The sequence below is a fragment of the Mya arenaria genome, chromosome 13 (assembly GCF_026914265.1).
Source record: "Mya arenaria isolate MELC-2E11 chromosome 13, ASM2691426v1".
In the NCBI taxonomy this organism is placed as follows: Eukaryota; Metazoa; Mollusca; class Bivalvia; order Myida; family Myidae; genus Mya; species Mya arenaria.
In genome coordinates, this window is record NC_069134.1 from 23,246,575 (window position 1) to 23,272,560 (window position 25,986).

Below are 25,986 nucleotides of genomic sequence, written 5' to 3' on the forward strand. Positions count from 1 at the left end.
TCTTGGCTAGGTAGGCATTTATGTCTGGTTAAACACTGGTGACTACTTCATTCTTTAAGAATTTTTAAATGTTATTGCACAAAGAGGCTTTAAAATTAAGCATGTGATTCATCATATACTTTCAACTATTTTATAGACTAAAATGTTAAGATATATAAAGACATATAATCTAGGAAATAAAGTAAAATGATGGATTAAAAAAAATTCTAAAAATAAGTCTGAATCAGCGTGATCTAATACACTATCCTTTTCAATTGATTCAAGCCCTTGAAAAAACATAATTAAACAGGGATTGACATGCATATATGCACAGTGTTAAGAGATACTGTCAGTTGAAGGCTTGTTCTCTCTTGAACATAGTTTATTTTTAATATTCATTGACATTAATTACCGGCTTTCAAGCCCATCTATGGATTATGTATATATGGGACTTATTCTATTCTTGGCTATATTATACATCATCCTACACATTCACATTGTAGCCAAATACAGTTTTTTTTCCTCTGCCAGTTTCTTGAAGGGAAAATCTCTACATTTTACATAATACATACTAATTTTCCATGTAAGGCACTGTTGGCAGCTAGAATATATCATATTCTGGCAAATTTTGCTTTCTTTACCTACAGAATGATCTTGATTCTCTCATAGAAGTTGTTGATTCTGTTTCAAAGATAGATCTTAGGGAAATTTCGAGCATAGAATAAGAAGTGATGCAAGTTCCTCAAAAGTCCAAATAAATTGAAAGTCTCCATTTTACTGATATGTGTGCTTGATATGCATTGAGAAAGGTCACAATTACTTATTTTGGAGATCCAGGATTTGACATTAGAGGGGGCTTAATTTAGGGCTGTAACCTTTGATTTGCACCACTCCCCCAGAACTGAAATTTATATAGTGTTGGCAGGGGGATTTGGGGGTACCCCCAAGAACATTTTAACAATTTCAGTTCTGAAATGGTGCATTTTGGATGTATTTTATTTCTCTTTTTATCATATATTGAAATAGTATCCCCCCCCCCCCCCTGAATCCACTTTGGTATGCCTTGGCTCAGTCAAGAATATTAAAAAAAAAAAATGTATGGAATGCTGTTTTAACATCTTTTTATATTAGAACCTGTTCAATACAGCTCTGTAATTACACTTCCAAAGTTCACATTACCATGTGAATAAAAAAGTTTCCAAGAAAAATCTTTGATATGCGTTGATTCAATTTGCATCCCAAAATCTCATCATTTGATAGGACTTCTTCTGTCTGTATGGTAATTTATATTTCTTACAAGACTGATCGTTAATCGACCATTGCAAATGTTTGCACAGAACATACCCATGTCAACAACTCTATCCAAGTGATTGTTCTAATTGATTTTCAGATACAATGTTAGATATGCTTTGATATAATGAGATGAACAGTTAGTCACCACACTACAGAAAATGATTTAAATGCTTGAGATTTAAATATAATTTATGTTTAGCGAGTTTTTGCACTATGGTGACAAGTTGACGATTTTGGGATAAACCTCAGTCGTTACTGATATTTGTCTGTTGTGGTCAGATATGGTTTTGTAGGCGCACACCTTCTCATCAACTTGAAGATGTTTTACAATGTTGGCGTGTAAGAAAACAAATGTAACAAGTAGATTTGGTTTGAAAGCTCTTACAAATAGTTTCAAGTTCATTATAGTTAAGTTAGGGTTCTTGACCAAACATTTGACGAAAAGAATACAATCTTGGTTGACAAAGCAGTTATGATACTTTCATAACAATATAACAAACATTAATTTTTCTTCTTTATATTCTTTCATTAGAAGCAATATTTCAAAAAGAGTTTTCTGGAAAAAAAATAATTGAGAGTTGTCTGGTGGTTAAGGTTCCACCCATCAACCTTGGCTTAAATAATTATTACAGTAGAAACAACAAGGCCCCATAGTTAAATTAAGTTTAAGAAGCTGGAGAAAGGCGATGTTAGAATATATTAAAACTGTAACAACTGGCATAACCATGATAATAAATGAGCCTGGGAGAAGATTATGGAACTTTTAATACAACTAACAAGCACCATGGGAACATTATTGAACTTATAATTGAACTAACAAGCCCCATTTCCATGTTGAAATATTGGTGAGTTATGCCCCTCTGACATATAATGCACCAGTCAATTTTAACTACGACCCCCCCCCAGATATGGGGGTATACTGGGGATAGCGGGAGAAATGGGCCTTGTTTTTACTTTTCAAGTGAAACCGCAATGCCAGGTGAATGTGGTGGTTTTGTCATTGTGGGGATTTTACCAGCAGGGCGGGAATTTTACCCGGGCTTGGCTGGACCGAAAGTCAAAGTCCCCACTATTCCCCTGACCTGGGGGGCCGTGGTTATGATTGACTGGTGCATAACTATGAAGTATGGATGTGCATTGAAACCCACTTGTTAGCTCATTTCTTTTTGAAGACAGAGGTACTGTGCTAGGTACTGTGATATCCTTGGTGTCATCATCGACATTGATGTGCAAAAACTTTAACCATGGTCATGACTCAAAAAATCTTCAAGATATTCAAATGGAACTTGATATACACGTTGCCAGAGAAAATATAATTAACATATTTATCAGTGCCCATAATGCTGGCTTTAAATATTATGTTGGTATTAAAAGTAATACAGACAATCGTTCCCTATGCGGTGATTTATTTTCTGAATTTATATAAGTGTCACTCCTGTCATTATTACATTATAAACAAAGTTTTCACTTGTAGACAAATTTAGATTGAAACTGTCATGAGGTATGGAACTTCGTGTAACTTTCACAGTTTCTATGACTTCTATCACAACTATGTGTTAACCATTCAAATACATATGCTTGAAAACAAAAATCATATTCAGAGGTGTTTTTTTGCTTTTTGGAATGGGTCAGGAGCCCTCCCAAAGGAGATTTTTGTCAGTGAAATGAACTTTTTGATATGTACTTATATGACTTATTCCAAATTAAAATGTCTTATAAATGTATGGTTGTGTCTTATATAATTAAGATGCACAATCCAATTAAATGACAGCATATTGTAGAAGAAAATGCCTCAATCTTGGCTATATTTTGTCCAATTTTAGTCAATCTTTTCCTTCATATTAAGGACAGTCTGGAGGGGAAAACATACTTTTAAATTTAGGGAATGGGGTCAAAATTTGGGCCAAAAGTCACTAGAAAGACAGCCCTGGTATTCTCTGTCTGTTTGTCTGTATTTATACCAAATGTAGTACTGTAAAGATAATCATTGTAACTAAAGTTCATACTGTTATTTGTAACCTTAATTTCAGGAGATAAAATCCAGTGAAATCTGGTCCTCTGAACCCTGGCTGCTGTATAACTGAGTATATATTTCAACGTGCCCCACTTGTCTGACATTTGTTTACTATATATTGTCTAAGCATAACTGGTGAAGATAATTAATTGATTATGAAAGACTTAATTATAAATAGAAATTGTTTTATATGACAAGCATATTTTAGCATTGTTTATGGTGTGTTAAAAAAGTGTGCAGGCAAATATATTCAAATTGTGCAAAGTTAGATAACAAATTATTTAAATCATGCTGTTTGTTTGGAGTGTGAAAAAGTTGAGAGCGAAACGTAAAAAAGCCCAAAAATTCTTCAGGCGCTTAGGAATATTTCGACTAGATACTGGTTTGTCATTCTCAGCTTGTAAGTACAGTCTTGCATGGTTGGATTTGGGTTCGACTCCTTTTTTTGTAATTTGTAATTTCCTCATTAAAATACTTAGTTGGTAATGGAAGTTTCAAAAGTTGATTCTAAGGAACTTCATTTAGTTTAAATTTTCATCGTTAGTATCTTTAGAAGTCAAGAGCTACAGAAAATATTTCAGAAATTAGTCTCACTGGTTTGAAATTAGCTACATTACCGTACACATTGATAGTGCCAAAGCATGGAAGTAATTTCCTCATGTTTCAGCCTTGAAGCAATTTCATTCTGAAACAGAATAGCAGGAGTAGTCTGAGATCTAGAAAAATAAGATGAATTGGAACAGTTTCTACCACTGTATTTACTATTCGGTCAATGGGGTAAATATGGAAATTGGAAGCCACTTACAAGAACATGCCTGCAGCATCTTGGCAATTGATAGATTTTCTGTCAGTTCTACTTCATGTGATGAGTGGCCCTCTTGGCTAGTTCTATGTTGACATCTGTTTGCTAAGCAAGTGGCTCAGGTTTGGCTTTGTTTACATCTGTTTGCTAAGCTAGTGGCTCAGGTTTGGCTATGTTGACATCTGTTTGCTAAGCAAGTGGCTCAGGTTTGGCTATGTTGACATCTGTTTGCTAAGCTAGTGGCTCAGGTTTGGCTATGGTGACATCTGTTTGCTAAGCAAGTGGCTCAGGTTTGGCTATGTTGACATCTGTTTGCTAAGCAAGTGGCTCAGGTTTGGCTATGTTGACATCTGTTTGCTAAGTTAGTGGCTCAGGTGTGGCTATGTTGACATCTGTTTGCTAAGCTAGTGGCTCAGGTGTGGCTATGTTGACATCTGTTTGCTAAGCTAGTGGCTCAGGTTTGGCTATGTTGACATCTGTTTTCTAAGCTAGTGGCTCAGGTTTGGCTATGTTGACATCTGTTTTCTAAGCTAGTGGCTCAGGTGTGGCTATGTTGACATCTGTTTGCTAAGCTAGTGGCTCAGGTCTAGCTATGTTGACATCTGTTTGCTAAGCTAGTGGCTCAGGTTTGGCTATGTTGACATCTGTTTGCTAAGCTAGTGGCTCAGGTTTGGCTATGTTGACATCTGTTTGCTAAGCTAGTGGCTCAGGTTTGGCTATGTTGACATCTGTTTGCTAAGCTAGTGGCTCAGGTGTGGCTATGTTGACATCTGTTTTCTAAGCTAGTGGCTCAGGTTTGGCTATGTTGACATCTGTTTGCTAAGCTAGTGGCTCAGGTGTGGCTATGTTGACATCTGTTTGCTAAGCTAGTGGCTCAGGTTTGGCTATGTTGACATCTGTTTGCTAAGCTAGTGGCTCAGGTGTGGCTATGTTGACATCTGTTTGCTAAGCTAGTGGCTCAGGTGTGGCTATGTTGACATCTGTTTTCTAAGCTAGTGGCTCAGGTGTGGCTATGTTGACATCTGTTTTCTAAGCTAGTGGCTCAGGTGTGACTATGTTGACATCTGTTTGCTAAGCTAGTGGCTCAGGTGTGGCTATGTTGACATCTGTTTGCTAAGCTAGTGGCTCAGGTCTAACTATGTTGACATCTGTTTGCTAAGCTAGTGGCTCATCTTTGGCTATGTTGACATCTGTTTTCTAAAATAGTGGCTCAGGTGTGGCTATGTTGACATCTGTTTGCTAAGCTAGTGGCTCAGGTGTGGCTATGTTGACATCTGTTTGCTAAGCTAGTGGCTCAGGTGTGGCTATGTTGACATCTGTTTTCTAAGCTAGTGGCTCAGGTGTGGCTATGTTGACATCTGTTTGCTAAGCTAGTGGCTCAGGTGTGGCTATGCTGACATGTTTGCTAAGCTAGTGGCTCAGGTGTGGCTATGGTGACATCTGTTTGCTAAGCTAGTGGCTCAGGTGTGGCTATGCTGACATGTTTGCTTAGCTAGTGGCTCAGGTGTGGCTATGTTGACATCTGTTTGCTAAGCTAGTGGCTCAGGTGTGGCTATGCTGACATGTTTGCTAAGCTAGTGGCTCAGGTTTGGCTATGTTGACATCTGTTTGCTAAGCTAGTGGCTCAGGTGTGGCTATGTTGACATCTGTTTGCTAAGCTAGTGGCTCAGGTGTGGCTATGTTGACATCTGTTTTCTAAGCTAGTGGCTCAGGTTTGGCTATGTTGACATCTGTTTTCTAAGCTAGTGGCTCAGGTGTGGCTATGTTGACATGTTTGCTAAGCGAGTGGCCCAGGTGTGGCTATGTTGACATCTGTTTGCTAAGCTAGTGGCTCAGGTGTGGCTATGTTGACATCTGTTTTCTAAGCTAGTGGCTCGGGTGTGGCTATGTTGACATCTGTTTGCTAAGCTAGTGGCTCAGGTGTGGCTATGTTGACATCTGTTTGCTAAGCTAGTGGCTCAGGTCTAACTATGTTGACATCTGTTTGCAAAGCTAGTGGCTCATCTTTGGCTATGTTGACATCTGTTTTCTAAAATAGTGGCTCAGGTGTGGCTATGTTGACATCTGTTTGCTAAGCTAGTGGCTCAGGTGTGGCTATGTTGACATCTGTTTTCTAAGCTAGTGGCTCAGGTGTGGCTATGTTGACATCTGTTTTCTAAGCTAGTGGCCCAGGTGTGGCTATGTTGACATCTGTTTGCTAAGCTAGTGGCTCAGGTGTGGCTATGTTTACATCTGTTTGCTAAGCTAGTGGCTCAGGTCTAGCTATGTTGACATCTGTTTGCTAAGCTAGTGGCTCAGGTTTGGCTATGTTGACATCTGTTTGCTAAGCTAGTGGCTCAGGTGTGGCTATGTTGACATCTGTTTGCTAAGCTAGTGGCTCAGGTGTGGCTATGCTGACATGTTTGCTAAGCTAGTGGCTCAGGTGTGGCTATGTTGACATCTGTTTGCTAAGCTAGTGGCTCAGGTTTGGCTATGTTGACATCTGTTTTCTAAGCTAGTGGCTCAGGTGTGGCTATGTTGACATCTGTTTGCTAAGCTAGTGGCCCAGGTGTGGCTATGTTGACATCTGTTTGCTAAGCTAGTGGCTCAGGTGTGGCTATGCTGACATGTTTGCTAAGCTAGTGGCTTAGGTGTGGCTATGTTGACATCTATTTGCTAAGCTAGTGGCTCAGGTGTGGCTATGTTGACATCTATTTGCTCAGCTAGTGGCTCAGGTGTGGCTATGTTGACATGTTTGCTAAGCGAGTGGCCCAGGTGTGTCTATGACAGCTCTTATATAAGTGAAGAGTACTGTTGTTATTTCCTCCCACTGTAGAACAACTTAAGATGTCATTCATTGCAGGTCTCACAGCATTTTAGGGTAAAAAATTACTCCTTTAGCAAATATCCCATCAAGCGGTGGGGGCAAAACTCACCTTTAAGATCCAAAATGTTGATTAAGTCACACCTGATGATGTGACGGGGCCATAATGTGCCAGCAGACCTTTATTAACTTAAAAACAGCGTTATTTCCTCCCAGTGGCAAGTCAATGTTTAAATGATGAATGAAGTTGTATCTTTTAATGAAAATTTGTCCATTATGTAATTCCACTTTAGGAATATCTGTCGAAACCACTTAAGTCTTTTGGGGATTCTTATAACAAAAAACGTTGTTTCATTCGTAATTCTTCACTTAAAAAAGTATAGGCTAAAGTAGTTTTTAGAAAGTTTGCTTATTGTCACTGATATATGATCAATGAATCATTGATATATCAATAAAACATTCATTTATAAAGATCAATTATTGCACTGTCAATATATTATGAACACCTGAACTCATCAGTTATTTGATCAGCATTCTTCTGTTTGTTTTCCGGATTTTGTGTACTTTTATTGAAATAATAATGTTCATCTATTCATGCATGTGCAAGTGAAGAATGTTTCAGATGTCACTATTTTCCTGTTAACAGAAAAATGAAATTGCTTTAAATTTTGTTCTTTGTTTGTGTGAAAGCTTTAGTGTGAGAGCCATTTTGGTTACTCAATATAAAAATAGAGATTTCTTCGTTAGAGACTCAAATAAGCAGGCTTGAGACTTAAATAATTGCAATGAATTATTAAGGAGGGATATTAGGTGCAGGTGAATAGTTGTCCACCACTCTCGGAAAAGGTTTTTATAATCCCCACAAGGGACACTTACAGCCACTCAAAATAGACAAAATAAGTACTGCTTTTTATGCCCCCACAAAGTGGCGGCATATAGGGTTGCCCTTGTCCGTACGTACGTCTGTCTGTCTGTACGTATGTACGTCCCGAAGATTGTTTCCGATCTAATTCTTGAAAACCGTTTGTCCAATCCTCACCAAACTTTAAACACATGTTTGTGACCATAATATCTTGATCAAGTTCGATAGTCATGGAAATCGCTATAGTCATTTAGGAGTTACGGCCCTTTTTTGCCAAAAATACTTCAAAAATATATGTTTCCAATCTTATTCTTGAAAAGTATGTGTCCAATCCTCACCAAACTTAACATACATGATTGTGACCATAATATCTTGATCAAGTTCGATAGCCATGGAAATCGCTTTTGTCATTTAGGAGTTACGGCCCTTTATTTGCAAAAAAAGACTTGAAAAATACGTCCCGAAGATTGTTTCCGATCTAATTCTTGAAAACTGTTTGTCCAATCCTCACCAAACTTTTAACACATGTTTGTGACCATAATACCTTGATCAAGTTCGATAGCCATGGAAATCGCTTTAATCATTTAGGAGTTAGGGCCCTTTATTTCCCAACAATACTTAAAAAATATCTTATCCGATCTAATTTTTGAAAAGGATTTGCCCTTGTGCAGATTATCCTGAATAATCATTATGGCTTATTTTCTGTGACAAAAAATCGAAGTGGGGGCATCCGTGTCCTATGGACACATTTCTAGTTTACATAGGAAACAGACTCAAGGTTGGTCAAGTATGCTGCCAGCGGCTTTCCTTATCCAGCTTAAAGAAATAAGTGTGAATATAGAATTAATAATTATAAGGTTTTTGTGTATTTTTAGGGAGCAGTCCCCATGACAGCCCGCGGAACCTCTCACCCAGTACCCATGGCAACTTCCAGTTCCAGAATGTCAGAAGGTATACCCTACTTTAATACATAAAGAAAATTTTAGGTACATTTTTTAACTAGGAGATTTTAATAAAAAAAATGGATGTGCAGCCAAGATAACATTTCAAGAAGATGTCATTGATAGGGATTGGCTACTTAAGGCCTCTTTAAAGTGTGTTTTAAAAATATAGTTTAAAACTTTTAACGCGTTATACAGAAAATTACTTCATTCTCCAATTATGAAAATATGTTAATATAAAGCCTAATAATAAAAGCCTACCTATCCTACCTGTTTCTGAAAACAATGTAACCCTAACCAAATCAATAGTTTTTGGCCTATTTTTGCAAAATTATTGACAAAATAACATTTTGAAGAGTCTTTTGAAACATTTTATGTCACAGCAACAATCTGATTCAGTATTTATAAATATTCAATATTTGTAAATATAAAAAAAGAGACTTAAAATTCCAAGAATCAGAAACTGATTTATTTGAACTGCTGTCCTCTGAGATCTGTTATATTGCGTTTGGCTTTTTTTTGTCAAACAGTGGAATCAAAAAGCTATAAGAAATTGAAAACTTCAACATATGTACTTTACAGCCTTCTTCCCAAGTTTCTGAGAACTATTACATGATGGCATTTTTCTGAAGTATCATTTTACCAGGCAAATAAACATTGAGAGTAAGGGTTTGTACTAAAAAAATGTGCAAAGGATTCAATGTCTTCCAAGGTGAAGAATTGGTGTAAGGAAAGAGAATTTTTTGTATTTTAAAAAACAAAACGACCCCATGCAAAATTTGCAGGTGCCCTACAATAATCATTCTCTCTGTCCGTCTGTTCACATGTTTTATTGTGTTTTCTTTATAATTTTCAAACTGTTGAATCTAATACTTAGACTGAATTATCAGTTATTTACCATCCATCCTATGTTTGTTCCATTTTGAGAATATGGTTTGATTTTTGTTCATTTTTGACATCCTCACTTTTTCCTTATAACTACACTTGCTAATTTTCATTTTTTTGTCTGAAATCATTTATGAAACTGATGTGATTGATGCGTCTCTGTTTCTAAAGATTTCTTTAAGTGCGATAGACTGTAAATAAGCAATATTGTACTGTAAAATGTCTGTTAGAAGCAAAATAAAATAAATAATTGTTTTGTCAATAATGTGTCTTCAAATTTGATAACTCTACTTTGGATTTAATGCCAATAATAGGCCTTTATTATTTGGCTTAGAAATTCTGGTTAAGGTGTTGCGTGCAAGCACACATAGGTTAATATCTCAGCAACTTCTTGAGGTATTGCATTGAGACTTTATACAATGGTACTCAAATATCCAACCTACTTATTTAACCAAGTTTGATAACTCTACTTTGCATTTAATGCCAAAAATAGGCCTTTAATATTTGACTTAAAAATTCTGGTTAAGGTTTTGTGTGCAAGCACACATAGGTTAATATCTCAGCAACTACTTGTGGTATTGCATTGAGACTTGATACAATGGTACTCAACCATCCAACCTACTTAATTAACCAAGTTTGATAACTCTACTTTGCATTTAATGCCAAAAATAGGCCTTCAATATTTGACTTAAAAATTCTGGTTAAGGTTTTGTGTGCAAGCACACATAGGTTAATATCTCAGCAACTACTTGTGGTATTGCATTGAGACTTGATACAATGGTACTCAACCATCCAACCTACTTATTTAACCAAGTAAGATAACTCTAGTGTGCATTTAATGCAAATAATAGGCCTTTATTATTTGACTTAGAAATTCTGGTTAAGGTTTTGCATGTAAGCACACATAGGTTAATATCTCAGCAACTACTTGTGGTATTGCATTGAGACTTGATACAATGGTACTCAACCATCCAACCTACTTATTTAACCAAGTAAGATAACTCTAGTGTGCATTTAATGCAAATTATAGGCCTTTATTATTTGACTTAGAAATTCTGGTTAAGGTTTTGCTTGCAAGCACACATAGGTTAATATCTCAGCAACTGCTTGAGGTAACGCATTGAGACTTGATACAATGGTACTCAACCATCCAACCTACATAAATTTTCCAAGTAATATAACTCTAGTTTGCATTTAATGCAAATACTTGCCTTTATTATTTGACTCAGAAATTCTGGTTAAGGTTTTGCGTGTAAGCACACATAGGTTAATATCTCAGCAACTACTGGATGAATTGAATTGAGACTTTATACAATGGTATTCAACCACCCAAGCTAATTGAATAACCAAGTTAGATAACTGTGTATTGCAAATAATGGCCCTTTATCAGGGTTTTCAATAAGAACCGGCCGCCGGCCAAAATGACCGGTTCAAATGGCATTTGGGCCGGTTCAAAATCGCCTAGTAACAAAAATTAAAAGTTCCCAAATCGTTTACAATTTAAATTTTTAAAATCCGTCAACGAATAAAAAAGTTATTGCCTTTTAAATACGACGACTTGATTAGCGTTCGCCTGGTCCCGCATATTTCTTTACGGCGCCGTTTAATAAACTTCACTAGTCCGTGTAGATAGACGATTGATAAAACGCTTGGAAGCAAGCGTCTCATTCTAGTAAAAATGAAGAAAAGAAAAATACATATCTTTCACCCTGTGTCGAATGAGTATAAGATAAAAATGAAATAAAACAGTTGCATTTATGAATTTTGTGTTCTGTTTATTGTTTCACGTTCGATTTCCACCGTTTATTTTGTTTGAAGTTTTGATCGTTGTTTATTCCGTACAAGATGCATTATTACAAAGATTTGATAAGGAGGTAAGTTTACTCTATTATCATTATCATTATTCTGTATGAAAAAATCGTAGCAATATTAAAGACTCACCAAATATAAAGTGGGTTGGGTAATGTAAATTTTTAAATTTTTGCTTAAACTTCAATTTTAATACAAATTTGCAACTACATGATGTCAAAATTAGACAGTGTGTCCCATTTATAAGAAAACATTTTGATTGCAAGTGTTTTGAACAAAACAAAAAAATGTAAAAAAGATAGTGTACTTTTGATTTCAGTTGCATTTGCAGCAAGCTAATCATTGACTAATTTTTTATTGAAAGTGAATTGTTTCCTTTTTTATTTTAAGAGACATTGATGTAAATTTTACTGACATTTTAAAACTGTCATGTCAGTACCAAGTTAAAGTGGTATTAATGAAATGTAAAATGTGCCATTTCCTGCATTTTTATATTATTTCAGGCAGTACTTGTTGAGGTGGAGGGGGACTACTACTCGTCCAGTTCATCAGATGAGGGCAGTGACATGTGTTAATAACAGGGTTAAGCGTAATGAATACTGTTCTTATTAATTCAATGTGCCTTATGTATTTTCACAGTACAATTGCATTGTAGTTTTGTTAATACATTGTATATGGTGTTGAAAATACAATTTTCAAATGGATATTTTGTTGTTGAAATTTGGTAAATAAATATAATTGCATTATGATATATATAGATCCTGATACAACTACTGCTCTGCAGTACTTGTATCTGCATATTTAGGGGATATTACTTATAAAATTGCACTTGAAAGGGGTGATTTAAAAGGCATTCAAATAACCCCAGAATGCAGGAAATGACGCGCTCACATAAAAAAAAAAAATACCCCCCCCCCCCCCCCCCCCCCCCCCCCCCCCCCCCCCCCCCCCCCCCCCCCCCAATTTGGGCCTGTTACTTTTTATAAACGGCCTGTTCACTGAAAAGTTATTGAGAACCCTGCTTTATTATTACACTTAAAAATTCTGGTTAAAATTTTGCATGTAACCACATTTATGTTAATATCTACGCACATCATGTATTGCATTGAAATCTAATCTAACAGTGATCCATGCATGTTTGGCCAAAACTTTTCAATCCTTTCACTGAAAAGCGGCAGAATAGTCAAGCGCGCTGTCTCTGTGACAGCTCTTGTTGAATGTAAGTCTCATGGGAATATAGATGCCCTAAGTCGAAGATGGTCCCTGATAAATTGGACTGAGAAATGGTGGATAGTGGCCTTTAAAAGCGATAAGAATTTCTGGACTAGTAAAACAAAATCAGAAATTCTGGAGACAGTTCTTTTGGATTACTGGAACAGCCAATCATGGTCCATTCAATGATCGTTTTCTTGACTTGATGTCATACGATGCAAATTGCTAATATGTTACATTTAAATAGCCCTGAACAGTGGAGAAATCAGCTGAAAGAGAGACAATAAAATACCTCATACAACATTGTATGAAATGCCATAGAGAAACCTTTGGGACAGATGCTTGCTAGACTTTCACAAAATATAAGCATTGAACTTTTAATAATTAAAGTATTTATATCTATCTTATTATGTTGACTCATGCATTTACATCATTGAATTATTATGTTAAAATGCCATTAGAATAAAAAAAAGTGTATTGTAAATGAAAGACATCTTATGTAAACAGTTTGCTATAAAATCCAAAATAAGTTTTATTATCTTGATATTTTTTTTAGTTTGAGACAAGTGTGCCATTCTGTCAACGAGGCTTGAAATTGGCAACAACAGTTTATACAATAAAATTTTTATGTTCTTTAGCTCACATTGATGACACCGATTTTGTTTTTAAGGGCGGATGGTCGTCGTTGGTCGCTGGCCTCTCTGCCTTCTTCTGGATACGGAACAAACACTCCTGGTGGATCCAGTGTCTCTGTATGTATCATACGAGAAATCCTGACTTTTATTATAAGCCTATACACTCCTATGTTCTTAATAATAGTAGGTAACAGTCTGAGCTGGATGCTATACAGGTCAATGGAATGAGGTCCTATAAGTATGCTATTTGTCTGGTTTTGTCCTAAAGCCATAACACTGTAGAATATGCTTAGTTAAAATAAAAATGCAATATTATTTGTCATGTGCCATAAATTTCCTGGTTGGTTGTCTTGTATTTCCATGGCAACAAGTAATTTTCAATATGAATACTAGAATGATTTGTATGTGGTTGCTAATGTTTGTTTTTTTAACAGTGAATGTTTCAATTGATTATAGTATGTTGGTTATAATTACCATGGACAACCAGTCAGCAGTTGACATAGAAAGAACATTCTGAGACAGTGGCGGTAAATGAATGAGCTATTCTCTTTCAAATTGACATTGTTCCAATTAACCGATCCTTTAGAACATGTTTGTATGGGTATCTGAATATCTGGTTTTAATGGAGCCTCACATATTAATCTCTTACCTTGTCTCCCACAGTCGCAGTACTCGTCCCAGGAGCGTCTTCACCAGTTGCCGTACCAGCCGACGCAGGAGGAGCTGGGCAACCTGTACAAGCACATGTCCAGTTACGAGGGTAGCTTGAGTGTTGATGAAGATGGCCGCCAATCGCCCCTTCAGTCCTTCAGGCCACGATCCCGAAGTCTTAGGTATGGGGATGGGTCATGGCCCTGTTATAGTAAAGGCATGAAGTAGATTTTTCTGGGACATAGGACAATTTGCTTGGTTTTACAATAATATTCTTAGAACCTGATAGTATTATTAGAGTTTAGTGTTGAGGAGGATAATTTGCTTCTAATGTTATGTTTTACTGTGATGAAGGTATTTTTGATATCTATATTTTTTTTATTCAATTCAATTTAAAACCAATAATATTAAAAGCATAAACTTAAGAGGCCAATAAAACAGTTATTTAAGATCGTTTGATTTGATTGGTTCTGGATAATGCAGATCCTATTTCTGGAAAATACATTAACACACAATTATAAGCATCATCTGATACCCCTGATAGGCTGCTTTGCTATGCTTCATTGTGTACCACTGGGGATTTTGCCTTCTCCAAAGAAAGCAATGTGGAAATCTGACTCTCACATATTCACAGACACTCATACTAATGTGTTCCTGTAGGAAAAATATTCTAGGGAAAGCTCAAATTGAATTCAGCCCACCTGGTCACTAAAAATTTTAAAACGGCCACCTAGACCACTCAAGGTTATTAAATAGTATTTAATTGTAGCATGCGATTTCATTGGAAGAAGAGTTGTCTTCCCTGTCCTCATGCATATTTATATAAATAAGATTTTGTCAGTCAAATCTCCCATTAACCATTTTTCGAGCTTTAATTTTAGCTTAATCCTGATAATTTTGTTTCTACATGATGTCTTGTTAATGGTAATATATCTGTTACAATTAATGAAATAATTTCTTAAATATTAAAAGCAAAGTTATCGAAAAATGTTTGCAACCTGTTTGTGTTTTATTTATCCTAGTTCGAATGATGGAGTATTTTATCATTTCGTAGTTATCTGACAACCTGTAATTAATAGGTCTGTTTTACTGTCTACAAATCTAAACAAAGAACTTCAACAACAAAAAATAGAAATGTTTATTCAAGTTTACATTTTTATTTATACTTTTTATCTATATTAAATCATGATATCTTGCAATTGTAATATTTTACCAATGTTATGCAATATGTAGCAAAGGTGACATGATTGAATTGACTCTGAGCATTTCTATTAATTACATTGTCGAGGAATATAATATTCAGTGTATCCATATCGAGGGGTAAAAGCAAAAAGGTTCTAACTTCTCCTTTATTTGATGTCACATAGAACCTTTTCGCATTCAACCCTCGATATGCAGTGTAGCAGTTTTTATGTAATGATAAATCACAGTCAGTTTATATACCTTTTGTAATGGAAAAGCATAGTATTGTTTATATATCACCATCGTGACACGACTTGTAAACAATGACGTGAATGTGTTTTGCAGCCTTTCCTGGCTTGCATTACAGTAAGACTGTCCACTGCCTGTTATCTGTTTCCACAACAGATGTTTCTGCACGTCCTGTTGTCTTAAATCTGTTTTAGCGCTTACGTTTTTCAATGAAGTAAACAATTTGATTTATTGTCAAAGCTTTGGTTTTGTTCACATGATAGCATTAGTATTGTCACTTTATAATTACATTAATGTTAAATATTAAAATGAAACATTGCACAATGTCAGCACGCATGTTTTGCAAATCCCGTTACCCTGGCTACAGAAGTATTGGTGATTTGTACCATTGTGGTCAACAAGCATTGTTGCGGTGGTTTGATGTCAAGTATTGTTTTGATTAAAACAAACGAATGTGTGGCTTTTAATACAAACCTACTCATTAGACTTATTCATTGAAATGAATTGATAACATAGAACAAAAAAGCTTGTCCAATTGCTAACTGGAGTATGCATGGGCATGAGAGTCCTCAAACTTGGTAGATAAAATGACCTCTTTGATATTAGGATCAGTAAGTCAACACATTTGATCAAATAAAAATGTTTTGTTTGACAAAGGTATTGAAAGCTTATAACTGTAAATTAAAATATAATAACAATGTTCTGAAGCCTTTTAAAATACTGAAAGCATTCACTGTTTTAATGCTGAACAGTTTGTATGAGAATGGTCGTAGTAAACTTTTCACATTTAATAGCAAACATTTTTTAAATACATTTTTTATACAGCATGATGTATTATTTAAATAAAACCCCGTCTGAAGTGACAACTGAAATTTATGTATATGCATTAATGCCAATATAATTGTCCCTCGAAGAGTAATTTGAATTTCCATTATTTTCCTCCACAGAAACAGCTAGCATAAAAATGCAATATTATTTGTCATGTGCTATAAATTTCCTGGTTGGTTGTCTTGTATTTCCATGGCAACAAGTAATTTTCAATATGAATACTTGAATGATTTTTATGTGGTTGCTAATGTTTGTTTTTTTAACAGTGAATGTTTCAATTGATTTTGGTTGCCTGCGGGGGCAAATTGCTTTCCTCAAATTAACGTTTTTATTTGTTACATTTGCATATGACTTTTGTTTGTTTTTGTATAAAAGACAAATGAAAGTTTCATCGTTGCATGTTGTTGCAGTATTGTATTCCGTCCAGGCTTTTACTACATGCTATATTTGCTTTGAAAGTGAGAAAAAGATATAAAAAGTTGAATTCAAACCATTTTGTCGAAATCAAATTTAAAGATATACGCAACTGAGAAAAAACTTAAAACAAAGTATGATCACTAAAACTGTATCATCATTAATATGGTTTGTATTTAAACAATCTATTTCCTTTTGTTTGTAACATAGAAATGTTTTTAAAAAAAGAAGCAAATCCTGTAATTCAATCGAGTATGAAACACTATGTCAGTTGTTTCCCCTGTTCTTTTTACAGCAGTCCAGGCCGGTCTCCAGGAGGGGATTCGGAGATTATTCTCATGAACGGTGTCTACAAGGACCGCTTTCCAAAGGTACATACTTACAACCATCATGCAGACCTTGAAATAATTATTCATATTTATTTTATTTATTTTAAGAAAAACCATGCATTTGGATCAACAAAAAAAAGATTTTAAAGTATTCTCATTCCATAAAACTTGGACAAACAATAATCGGAAAGATTATCTTATTAAAGCATCATGTTCAAAAGTGCTAAAATATTCTGTAATAAAGCTTACCTCGTTATCTTTTGTTTGTCATCATTGCAAATTAATTGGTACTTAAAAATGGTACTCAAAAATAACAAGACTTCAACTCCTAACCTGATAACATACCCCTGACAGGCGACCGCCCAGATGGAGGAGAGACTTCAACAGTTCCTGGACCACTGTCGCCTCTATCAGCATGAAGTGGAGAAAGATGCCATTTCTAGCTTCCTACTCCACCAGGTAATGGTTGATATTGTACATACATAATTACTCCAATCCCCTTCCCCTTCAGGACCACTGTCACTTCTATCAACACAAGATGCCACCTCAAGCTTCCTTCTTAACCAAGTTGACATTTAGGGCAATGTTTGTGGGGTTTCATCTTGTCTTTTTCGATTAAATGAAGTGAAGCTGTTCAAAAACCAAGATATAAACATTGTAACTTGGTACACATGTGATAAGAGACGATGAATGCATGTGTATGAAGGCCCGCAACTCTAGCTGTAGTTATTGTTGAGTAATGCCTCATTTTGACTGCAAAAAACAAGCATGCCAATGTTGGCATTTGTTTTGGGAGCTGTTCTTTTGTTTTGAAGAAAATGGAGTACTTGTAGCCATAGTGCTGAACAATTTACAACCAATGTAGACGTTGCAAGATACACTATTCTGGCCTTAATATATCTGTAGTTTTATTTTGTGAAGAAATAAAGAGAAGCATTGGGAATCTTATGCAGTTTTCAAATCACCATTGTGAAAACAATATTGGGCACAAAAATAATTGTAAAACTTGAAAAAAATAATTGTAAAACTTGAAAATTGTTCATACCTACAATTATGTACCTCCATATTGTTTTTCAGGTGATGGAGCTGGCCAAGGATTGCCTGGACAAGTCAGAGAACAAGCTCATCACCAGCACATACTTTTATGAGCTCTCAGACAGCCTCGAAAAACTCCTCATAGATGTAAGTACTTTGTTTTGAACTGTGAGAGAAGTATATTTGACTTGTTTTGAATGTCGTCAATTTCCCAGTACAAAGTACAGCTGTCAACTCCAGAACCCAATCACAGTAAGATATCTTTGTTGTAAGCCATATGCTGCTTAAGAGTGCTCATGTTTACATGTAAAGTTAAGGGCAGAATCTATGCCTTTAATGTCCTTACAATATTTTTATTGAAACATAGTTTATGCAATAAACAAGGTTACCCCTGGAAATTTATGATCTTGACCCTTACAATCTCTATTGAAACCAGGCCCACATTGACTGGTGACATAATAATTGTGATGGATTTGATCTAAGCAGCTCTACTCTACCTAGGCGTTTTTCAAATTGGTTGAAGAATCTTCAAAAGGCCCTGATGGAGCAGTGAACAGTTTATTGTTTGTTTCAGGCTCAAGAGCGTTCAGCGGAAGCGTATGACCTGATGTACCCACTCATCAAGAAGATCCTCCTGATAATCTCACGTCCTTCACGGCTTCTAGAATGCCTGGTAGGTTCGAGCAATATCAAAGAAGTTTTTGTTCAACTTTTGTTACTCCTTATTTTAAATACTTATTCAAGTTATACCCATATTTTTGTAATAATTATCAGTGGCAAAACTTTTACCAAAATTGCTTCCATGTGTTTGTGCAAGAACGTTTATTACCTTATTTGGTAATATTCAGCGAGGGTTGAATTGTTCTTGCCTTTTAGCACCTCGAAAGCAGATGAAAAAGATTGTTGACATAAGTCTTCTGATGCAAAACATGACTTATGTTGTGCTAATGAAATGGAGGTTTTTTCCTATGGTTGCTAATTGACTGAAGGCTTCTACCATTACTTGAGCTTGTATAACAGCTGAGCAGGCAATAGTGAAACGACTAAGAAAAATATTACCATTCTTTGTTGAATTATATTGTTATGTTCGACAGAAAAAGGCATGTCTTTTGTTTATCAAATTATCAAATATACATTTCCACATATGATATATTTAGATCTTTAGAAAAAATAAGGCTCAAATTTTGGCCTCTTGCTTTTGATTCTTGTCGTAAGTGTTTCCTTTTTTAAAAACTAATGCCTGACTCTAAATGAAGAGAAATGATGTATGTATACATCATTGTTTCATTGTTTTCATCTCTGTAAGATGAAACGTAACAAAGAAAACCACATTAAACCTGATATTCTGTATTTCAAAACAAGTGGCAATGGCGAGAAGGGTCGAAGTGACTTTAACTGAAGAAACAGATAAACATTTCACTTTCAGCCCTGGAAATAAACCAGAGGATTCCTCGTATACTTGCCCAAAGTGTCTTCAGGTTTAAAAGAGCTGATAACATTTTGGATATTTTAAGGAAACCTTGCAAATTACATCTCACTAATGGACATTAAGTATGTCTTGCCAGAGATATGTTGAAAGTTATTATCCAAAGCGCTGTCACAGCTTCTTTTACTTTTTGTCGGAAGTTGAGGAAAGAGACACTGATCTAGATTGTCTATACATATATTCATTTCAAGGACATTTCGAGAAACAGGGTCAAATAGTGATTTTTCTCTACTTGTTAAAAAGATGTTATTTTGTACCAGTTTGCTCCCTAAATCCCTATCTACAGCAGTGTAAAAATGTAAAGAAACAATATTGCTCGTTGGCAAAAATGAGTTACCAAAAATGGCAAGAATTCTGTTCTTAGCATAAGATTTGAGCAAAGAAGTTTATTACCTTATTTGGTCATTTTCAAGCAGGGTTTGGATTGTTATTGTTCTTGCCTGTTAACAGCTGAGGGGGGTAAAATTGTTGACATAAGCATTTTGAGGCAAATCATGACTTTTTTTAACACTTAACTAAAAATAATCCTAAGGACCATGTTTATTAACAGTCTCCATTCCAAGTATAGACTCAGAAAAGCGCTTTTATCTAATTATAAAGAACCATTGCGAATAAGTTTCCAGTTTTGAATAGTAATAAATTTCAGCAAATTTCATAATGAAAATTTAACAAGAAAGAATGTTACAATGAAATGAAGATTTGCAGTTTTGCCACTTGACTCTGAACTCAGACTTGAGACTGTTAGTAATCATGGCCCCAGCAGTCAAAAGGCAGTCATGTCATAGACAAAGCCACCTTCTATCTGGCTAGCTTCCTCAAGGTCATTTCTCTAGTTACTAGACCGCTTTAGTTTTCATGATTTTGACTGAGTGATCACTGTACAGTTGTAAAATATAAAATGTTTATACAGTCTTAACCCGTTGGCCCGATAACCCAGGGACCATTCGAGCCTCGCAAATATCGAGCCAAGTAAGAATGATTACAAAGAGTAAAACAAAATAGGTCCTTAACATCCAAGTTAGAGCCAAGGAGGAAATACAGCTAAGCAATATCGAGCCAACAGGTTTTGAATTTATATGAAAAAGCTTAACTCCTGTAATGAAGTTCTAACTGAACTTGTACTGCTTTCAGGAGTTTGATCCAGAAGAGTTTTACCAGTTGTTGGAGGCTGCGGAGGGGAAGGCCAAACAGTCCATCAAGGACATCCCTAGATACATCATCAGCAAACTCGGGCTCAACAGGGACCCTTTAGAAGGTGAGGGGGAAACTGAACTCAAACTAACAATACCTAATACTGCAATTTTAAGTTCACTGTTTTGCAGAAAACAAAAATCTAGGTGTTGTCCTCCAAGCTTTGGTGTTGTCATGCATGTATTTTATATTTTGTTGATAACTCAAAAGTGGTTTAAGATATCAATATTGAATTTGGTACACATGTTTACTAAAAAATATGCACATGTTAAATCGGTCCCATAGCTCTAACTAAAATACATGGCGAATTATGCTACTTGATCAACATACAAACCAGACATTAGCGTTGATGCTCTTGTTGAAAATATTGTACAATAATTCCAACAAAAATAAACTGCAATTCTTGTTCATTTTTGTTAAAATGTAAATCCAATTAACTATAGACTAAATTGTAGGAGAAAAATAATTTTTACTCAAAAGTTTGTTGGTGGTAAAACTGTTATGAATTTCTTGGTCTTCTCCCCACAGAACTAGAGATTGAGATGTTAGAAAGTGCTGCGATTGATGAGAGTATGAAGGCCGACATGTCAGCAGTGATGTCCGATATCGAAGATGCAGCAGATGGAGGGAGAAAAAAGGATCGACAACCATCAGAGGAAGACTTCGATACGATAAAACTTATCAGCAATGGTGCTTATGCGTGAGTGCATGTATTCATACTTTTTCAGGCAATGGCTGAAACATTAAAACAAAACAATAGAAACTGCAGGGACTAGCCCAGTAGCCAAGATCCTGTGTTTAGGAACAAGGATCGAGCCAAACAAAAATTAAATAATAGACACACAATGTAACAAAACAACAAACATCACACAAATATGAAATCATTTTAAGTATATGTTGTGATTATCGCCTTTTGAGGTATGTTAAGTCTTCGAAAACGAGATTTTTTTTGTAAAACTGTGAGAAGTTGCAAAAACTTCATGCAATTAGTATCAACATTATGATGATACTTCCACTACAAAATTTATTCTTTACGCTGACTTCAAAATGGTAATCTCTAAATTTAGTAATCATTCTGATATGAATAATTATATTAAGTTTTGTAACCTTTTTACTTCCAGTGCGGTATATCTGGTGCGTCATAGGGACTCGAAACAAAAGTTTGCCATGAAAAAGATTTGCAAGCAGAATTTGATTCTGCGTAATCAGACGGAGCAAGTGTTCACTGAGCGAGACGTTCTCACTTTCGCAGACAATCCATTCGTAGTGAGCATGTGGTGTAGCTTTGAGACTAAGAGACATCTGTGTATGGTCATGGAGTTTGTGGAAGGTGGGGATTGTGCAACATTGTTGAAAAACAACGGTGCTCTGCCGTTTGACCTTGCGAGACTGTACTTTGCAGAAACTGTGTTAGCGTTGGAGTACCTTCACAGTTATGGCATAGTGCATCGTGACTTGAAACCCGATAATTTGTTGATTACTGCCACAGGACATATCAAACTCACAGACTTTGGATTATCTAAGATCGGGCTTATGAGTCTTACTACAAACCTGTATGAAGGCTCGTTGGATAAGGATTGTAAACAGTTCAAAGACAAACAAGTGTTTGGAACGCCAGAATATGTTGCCCCTGAAGTAATACTTAGGAAGGGATATGGTGAGTTATCAATTTGTTAGCATTGGCTGAATTTTTGGTTGTCCTATTATGTATTAAAATCATCTGAACAATATTCATAGGCTGTGTAATGTTACACACAACTTCCAATTTATATGCATCATTGCAATGGCATTAACAATAAGCAAGAAAATGTAAAAATACAAATTGTGTGGTGAATCCCTCAAGGTACAAGATGATTAATGTTTGTTAGGTGATTTTATAACTTCTGGTCTTGACTGCACAATATAACCGAATACTCGCACGCCACTGAAATGTAATGATTTTCCTTTTATAAATAATTGCTTATGACATTTGTTATATGAATATTTGATTGAACCAGACTGGCTCTGACAATCACCTTACATAGCCATTGTCATCTCAGCAAGCCTTTAATTATCTGGACCTGACATCGGGCTAAAAGGTCGTAATTTAGTGTCTGTGAATGTGACATACATTCTTGCACAAGTTATTTCTGAAAGTTAAATGTGACTTAGACAGGAAAAAATCTGGACAGGATATGTTAATATGTTATTGACCTGGAAATCACTGGTCATTACTTAAGATGTTAACTTAAGAGGTATTACTGTAATTTCCATTTTGTGTATCAGTGTCTAGACTGTAAAAATTGTCTCTTTACAGTTGTAATTCGGTTAAAACATCTAGGGAATCATTATGTCAGTCTAATTTTGATGCAAAATATTGTAGGTTACAAAATAGCCCTTTATTTTATGTTCTTATAGTTAAAGGTACATTCATATAAGGTTCTGCCTGCAGTGGGATGTTACCATACATTCATTGGTACAACAATCCTAAATTTCGAATATTATTGCACTCTTTGGGCAAATACATGTACCCCGGTACTGGTATTTTAGCAAATCACATGTGTTTCATATTGATCACTGAACACTGGTAGGTTGTCAAAATATAAAAAAAAAAAACATATATTTAAGTACATTAACAATTGTCGGTATTTCAAACTGTGATAAACTATTCTTTAATCCCTGCTCATGCTTACAGGTAAGCCGGTGGACTGGTGGTCGATGGGGATTATCCTGTTTGAGTTTCTTGTGGGTTGTCCCCCTTTCTTTGGAGATACTCCAGAGGAACTTTTCTCACAAGTCGTCAATGGTGAGTAGGCTTTAAAATAAGTTATCAATGTTTTGCTTCAAAAAATGAAAGTCATGGTTAAAAAATGTGCTCACTTAAATACAGAACAGCTCTGGTGAGATTTTCTTACAACAGTTAAAGTGATTGTTTGAAGGTATTGGAACTACCCTAATACTTGTACGGTACTATTACTATTAAAGAATAAATATCAGGATATGATCAAATAATCCAGGAAACCATTTGTGTCATGAATGGGTGTTAGATATCTAACCTTATTGTCAGAGAATCAGTAACAAATGGTGTCTCTGTATGGGGACATCAGATTTTAGCAAAAAGCAGACATTCAAAAATTAGGAGCTTTCTCTGGAAAAAATTAGGAAATTTTATTGCTAAAATCTTAAAATTGGGAACAAACTTTCCACAGACATGTAACTTGACAAAAGCATTTTATGATTCGAAAAAAAAATATTATTAAGAATTGATCAATTTCTAACCAGTGGGATGCATGCATGGTACATACTAGTGAAAAATGGTAAGAATTAAATGGATTTTTAACTTATTTTGACATTGTTCTCCAGAGGACATAGAATGGCCAGAGGAGGAAGAGTGGGCGGTGAGAGACGACGCAAAGAGCCTCATCTCACTAATGCTGCAGCATAATCCCTTCAAGAGGCTGGGTGCCGGTGGGGCCCAGGAGGTTAAAGAACACTATTTCTTTGATGGGCTTGACTGGGAGGGTCTGTTGAGGCAGAAGGCTGAGTTTGTGCCGAGTCTTGAGGATGATGAAGACACATCATACTTCGACAGTAAGTGCTAGTTTAAAAAAAGTAAAGCATCTTGAATATTTCCTCTCTTTTTTTTTTAATTCCAGCACCATTGTTCATGAGCTGTGGTATTATTGAATTCTTTATAAATGATGATTTATTTTCAATTGTGAAACACAGCAATACAAACCAATATATATATATATATATATATATGTCCTCTAGATATTTTGAGGTTTTGTTACCTGCCACTTATATCCAACATATGTGAAAGTGTACAGCCTTGAGTTTTGTCTTATGATTGAGACTACAGAGTTAATCCACCACAAATCCTACTGTGTTTTTCTTTTAGCTCGTTCAGAACGCTATAACCATGAGCTAGACACTGAGGACACAGACCTGGAGGACTCGGAAGATGTACTGTTTCACAGCTTCTCTTCAATGTCTCCACGATTCTCTAAAGTTTATTCCCGAATTGAGGAGCTTCATGAGGTATGCCAAACCTGGCATGTTTTTTATTTAACTATGAAATATTAAGCAATGATACAAAAAATGCTAGTTCAAATTGATGACCTTCTTTAAGCCCATTTTAAAAGCTTCAAAATGGTTAAATGATGTAGTTAGAATTTCCTCTGTTTGCAGGATTTTGGTTCAGATGCATCACGTGACCGTCGCCGTCACTCAAGTGCTGATGAGATGAGAACCAGACTACTTGAGCGGCAAGCCCTCGAGAGGAAGGACAGTAACCAGTCTACAAGCTCAGAGAACTCCCTCGAGCTCCAGTCATACCTGTCTCACGCTCCAGGGCCAGGACAGTCAGGCAACCATCGGGAACGCGCCCTCTCTGACACGACAGATACCAAGCCAGAACATGGGAGCTCTAAAGAGCCATCTACCAAGACAGCAGATGAGGAGGATGTTTTTAGTAGTGCTGAAAGGTATTATTGTCACTTAAATATAAAAAAAAAATCATGTTAGTGTTATTTACTAATCAATCATTCAAAGCACATGAAAAGAAATTATATCAGTGAATAAATACCAGCAACAGCTGGCTTGCATGGCTTAGTGTAAAATGCTTTTCATCATGGTTAAACTCTTCAGTAACAAATGACACAGTGATGTATAGCTTTAAGTTTTTAACATGCACCAGTAAAAAACCCATCACCAGCAAACTTCATATCATTTCATTTTACATATATTTAAATTTTTAACACTTTGAAAGAATAATTGGTATTAAATTACTTGATAATAAATTATCTGGCCACATGCATACATACTTTTGATGTTCTCTGAGCATAGAGTTCTGATAAATAAAATGTCATGTTATCTATATAATTGAATATAATATAAGGGAACAAACTCTGCAAGTTTTGTCAACCATTTATTCCTGGATAACCTTAACAATTACCATTTAATACTACTTTCTTTACCCTGTCTTTCATTGTAGGCAAAGCATTCTTTATTGAAAATGCAAATCTTTCATTGATAATTTAATTGGAAACAATTGAAAAATAAAAAAGTGATAAAATATGTATACAAAAGTTAATAATAAAAGATAATAATAAAAGAACAAACAAAAAACAACAAACAAACAAATTTCAGTACTCCAAGGTCAAGCATCAGTGTACAAGGCACGATGTCGACATCGACCTCCGATTCATCGCAGAACGAGAGTGATTCATCACCGCTAGTCACAAAGAGAATCGTGCGATCGTCCATCCACATACCCCACCCTTCCATTCCCAAGCTTGCCGTGTCCTCTGATGATGACCACAAGTCTCTTGGTGAGATGGGTTTTTCTTGCGATTGCATCCTTCTTTGTTGTATATTGGTTCTTTCAGGGGAATACATGTTGATT

General features: G+C 35.7%; 1 protein-coding gene across 9 annotated transcripts in view; it reads left to right on the plus strand.

Annotated features, from left to right (window-relative positions):
- LOC128213149 (microtubule-associated serine/threonine-protein kinase 3-like) overlaps positions 1–25,986 on the plus strand; it is a 115,679-nt gene that overhangs the window by 82,931 nt on the left and 6,762 nt on the right. For all 9 annotated transcript variants that reach the window (XM_052918690.1, XM_052918692.1, XM_052918691.1 and 6 more), the window contains 15 exons: positions 8,629–8,704; positions 13,271–13,352; positions 13,899–14,068; positions 16,855–16,930; positions 17,243–17,347; positions 17,966–18,070; positions 18,498–18,596; positions 20,541–20,664; positions 21,129–21,300; positions 21,722–22,257; positions 23,275–23,385; positions 23,943–24,170; positions 24,481–24,620; positions 24,771–25,066; positions 25,731–25,912. In XM_052918690.1, coding sequence (XP_052774650.1) covers positions 8,629–8,704; positions 13,271–13,352; positions 13,899–14,068; positions 16,855–16,930; positions 17,243–17,347; positions 17,966–18,070; positions 18,498–18,596; positions 20,541–20,664; positions 21,129–21,300; positions 21,722–22,257; positions 23,275–23,385; positions 23,943–24,170; positions 24,481–24,620; positions 24,771–25,066; positions 25,731–25,912 — 2,502 coding nt within the window. The remainder of the gene's footprint in view (positions 1–8,628; positions 8,705–13,270; positions 13,353–13,898; positions 14,069–16,854; positions 16,931–17,242; positions 17,348–17,965; positions 18,071–18,497; positions 18,597–20,540; positions 20,665–21,128; positions 21,301–21,721; positions 22,258–23,274; positions 23,386–23,942; positions 24,171–24,480; positions 24,621–24,770; positions 25,067–25,730; positions 25,913–25,986) is intronic.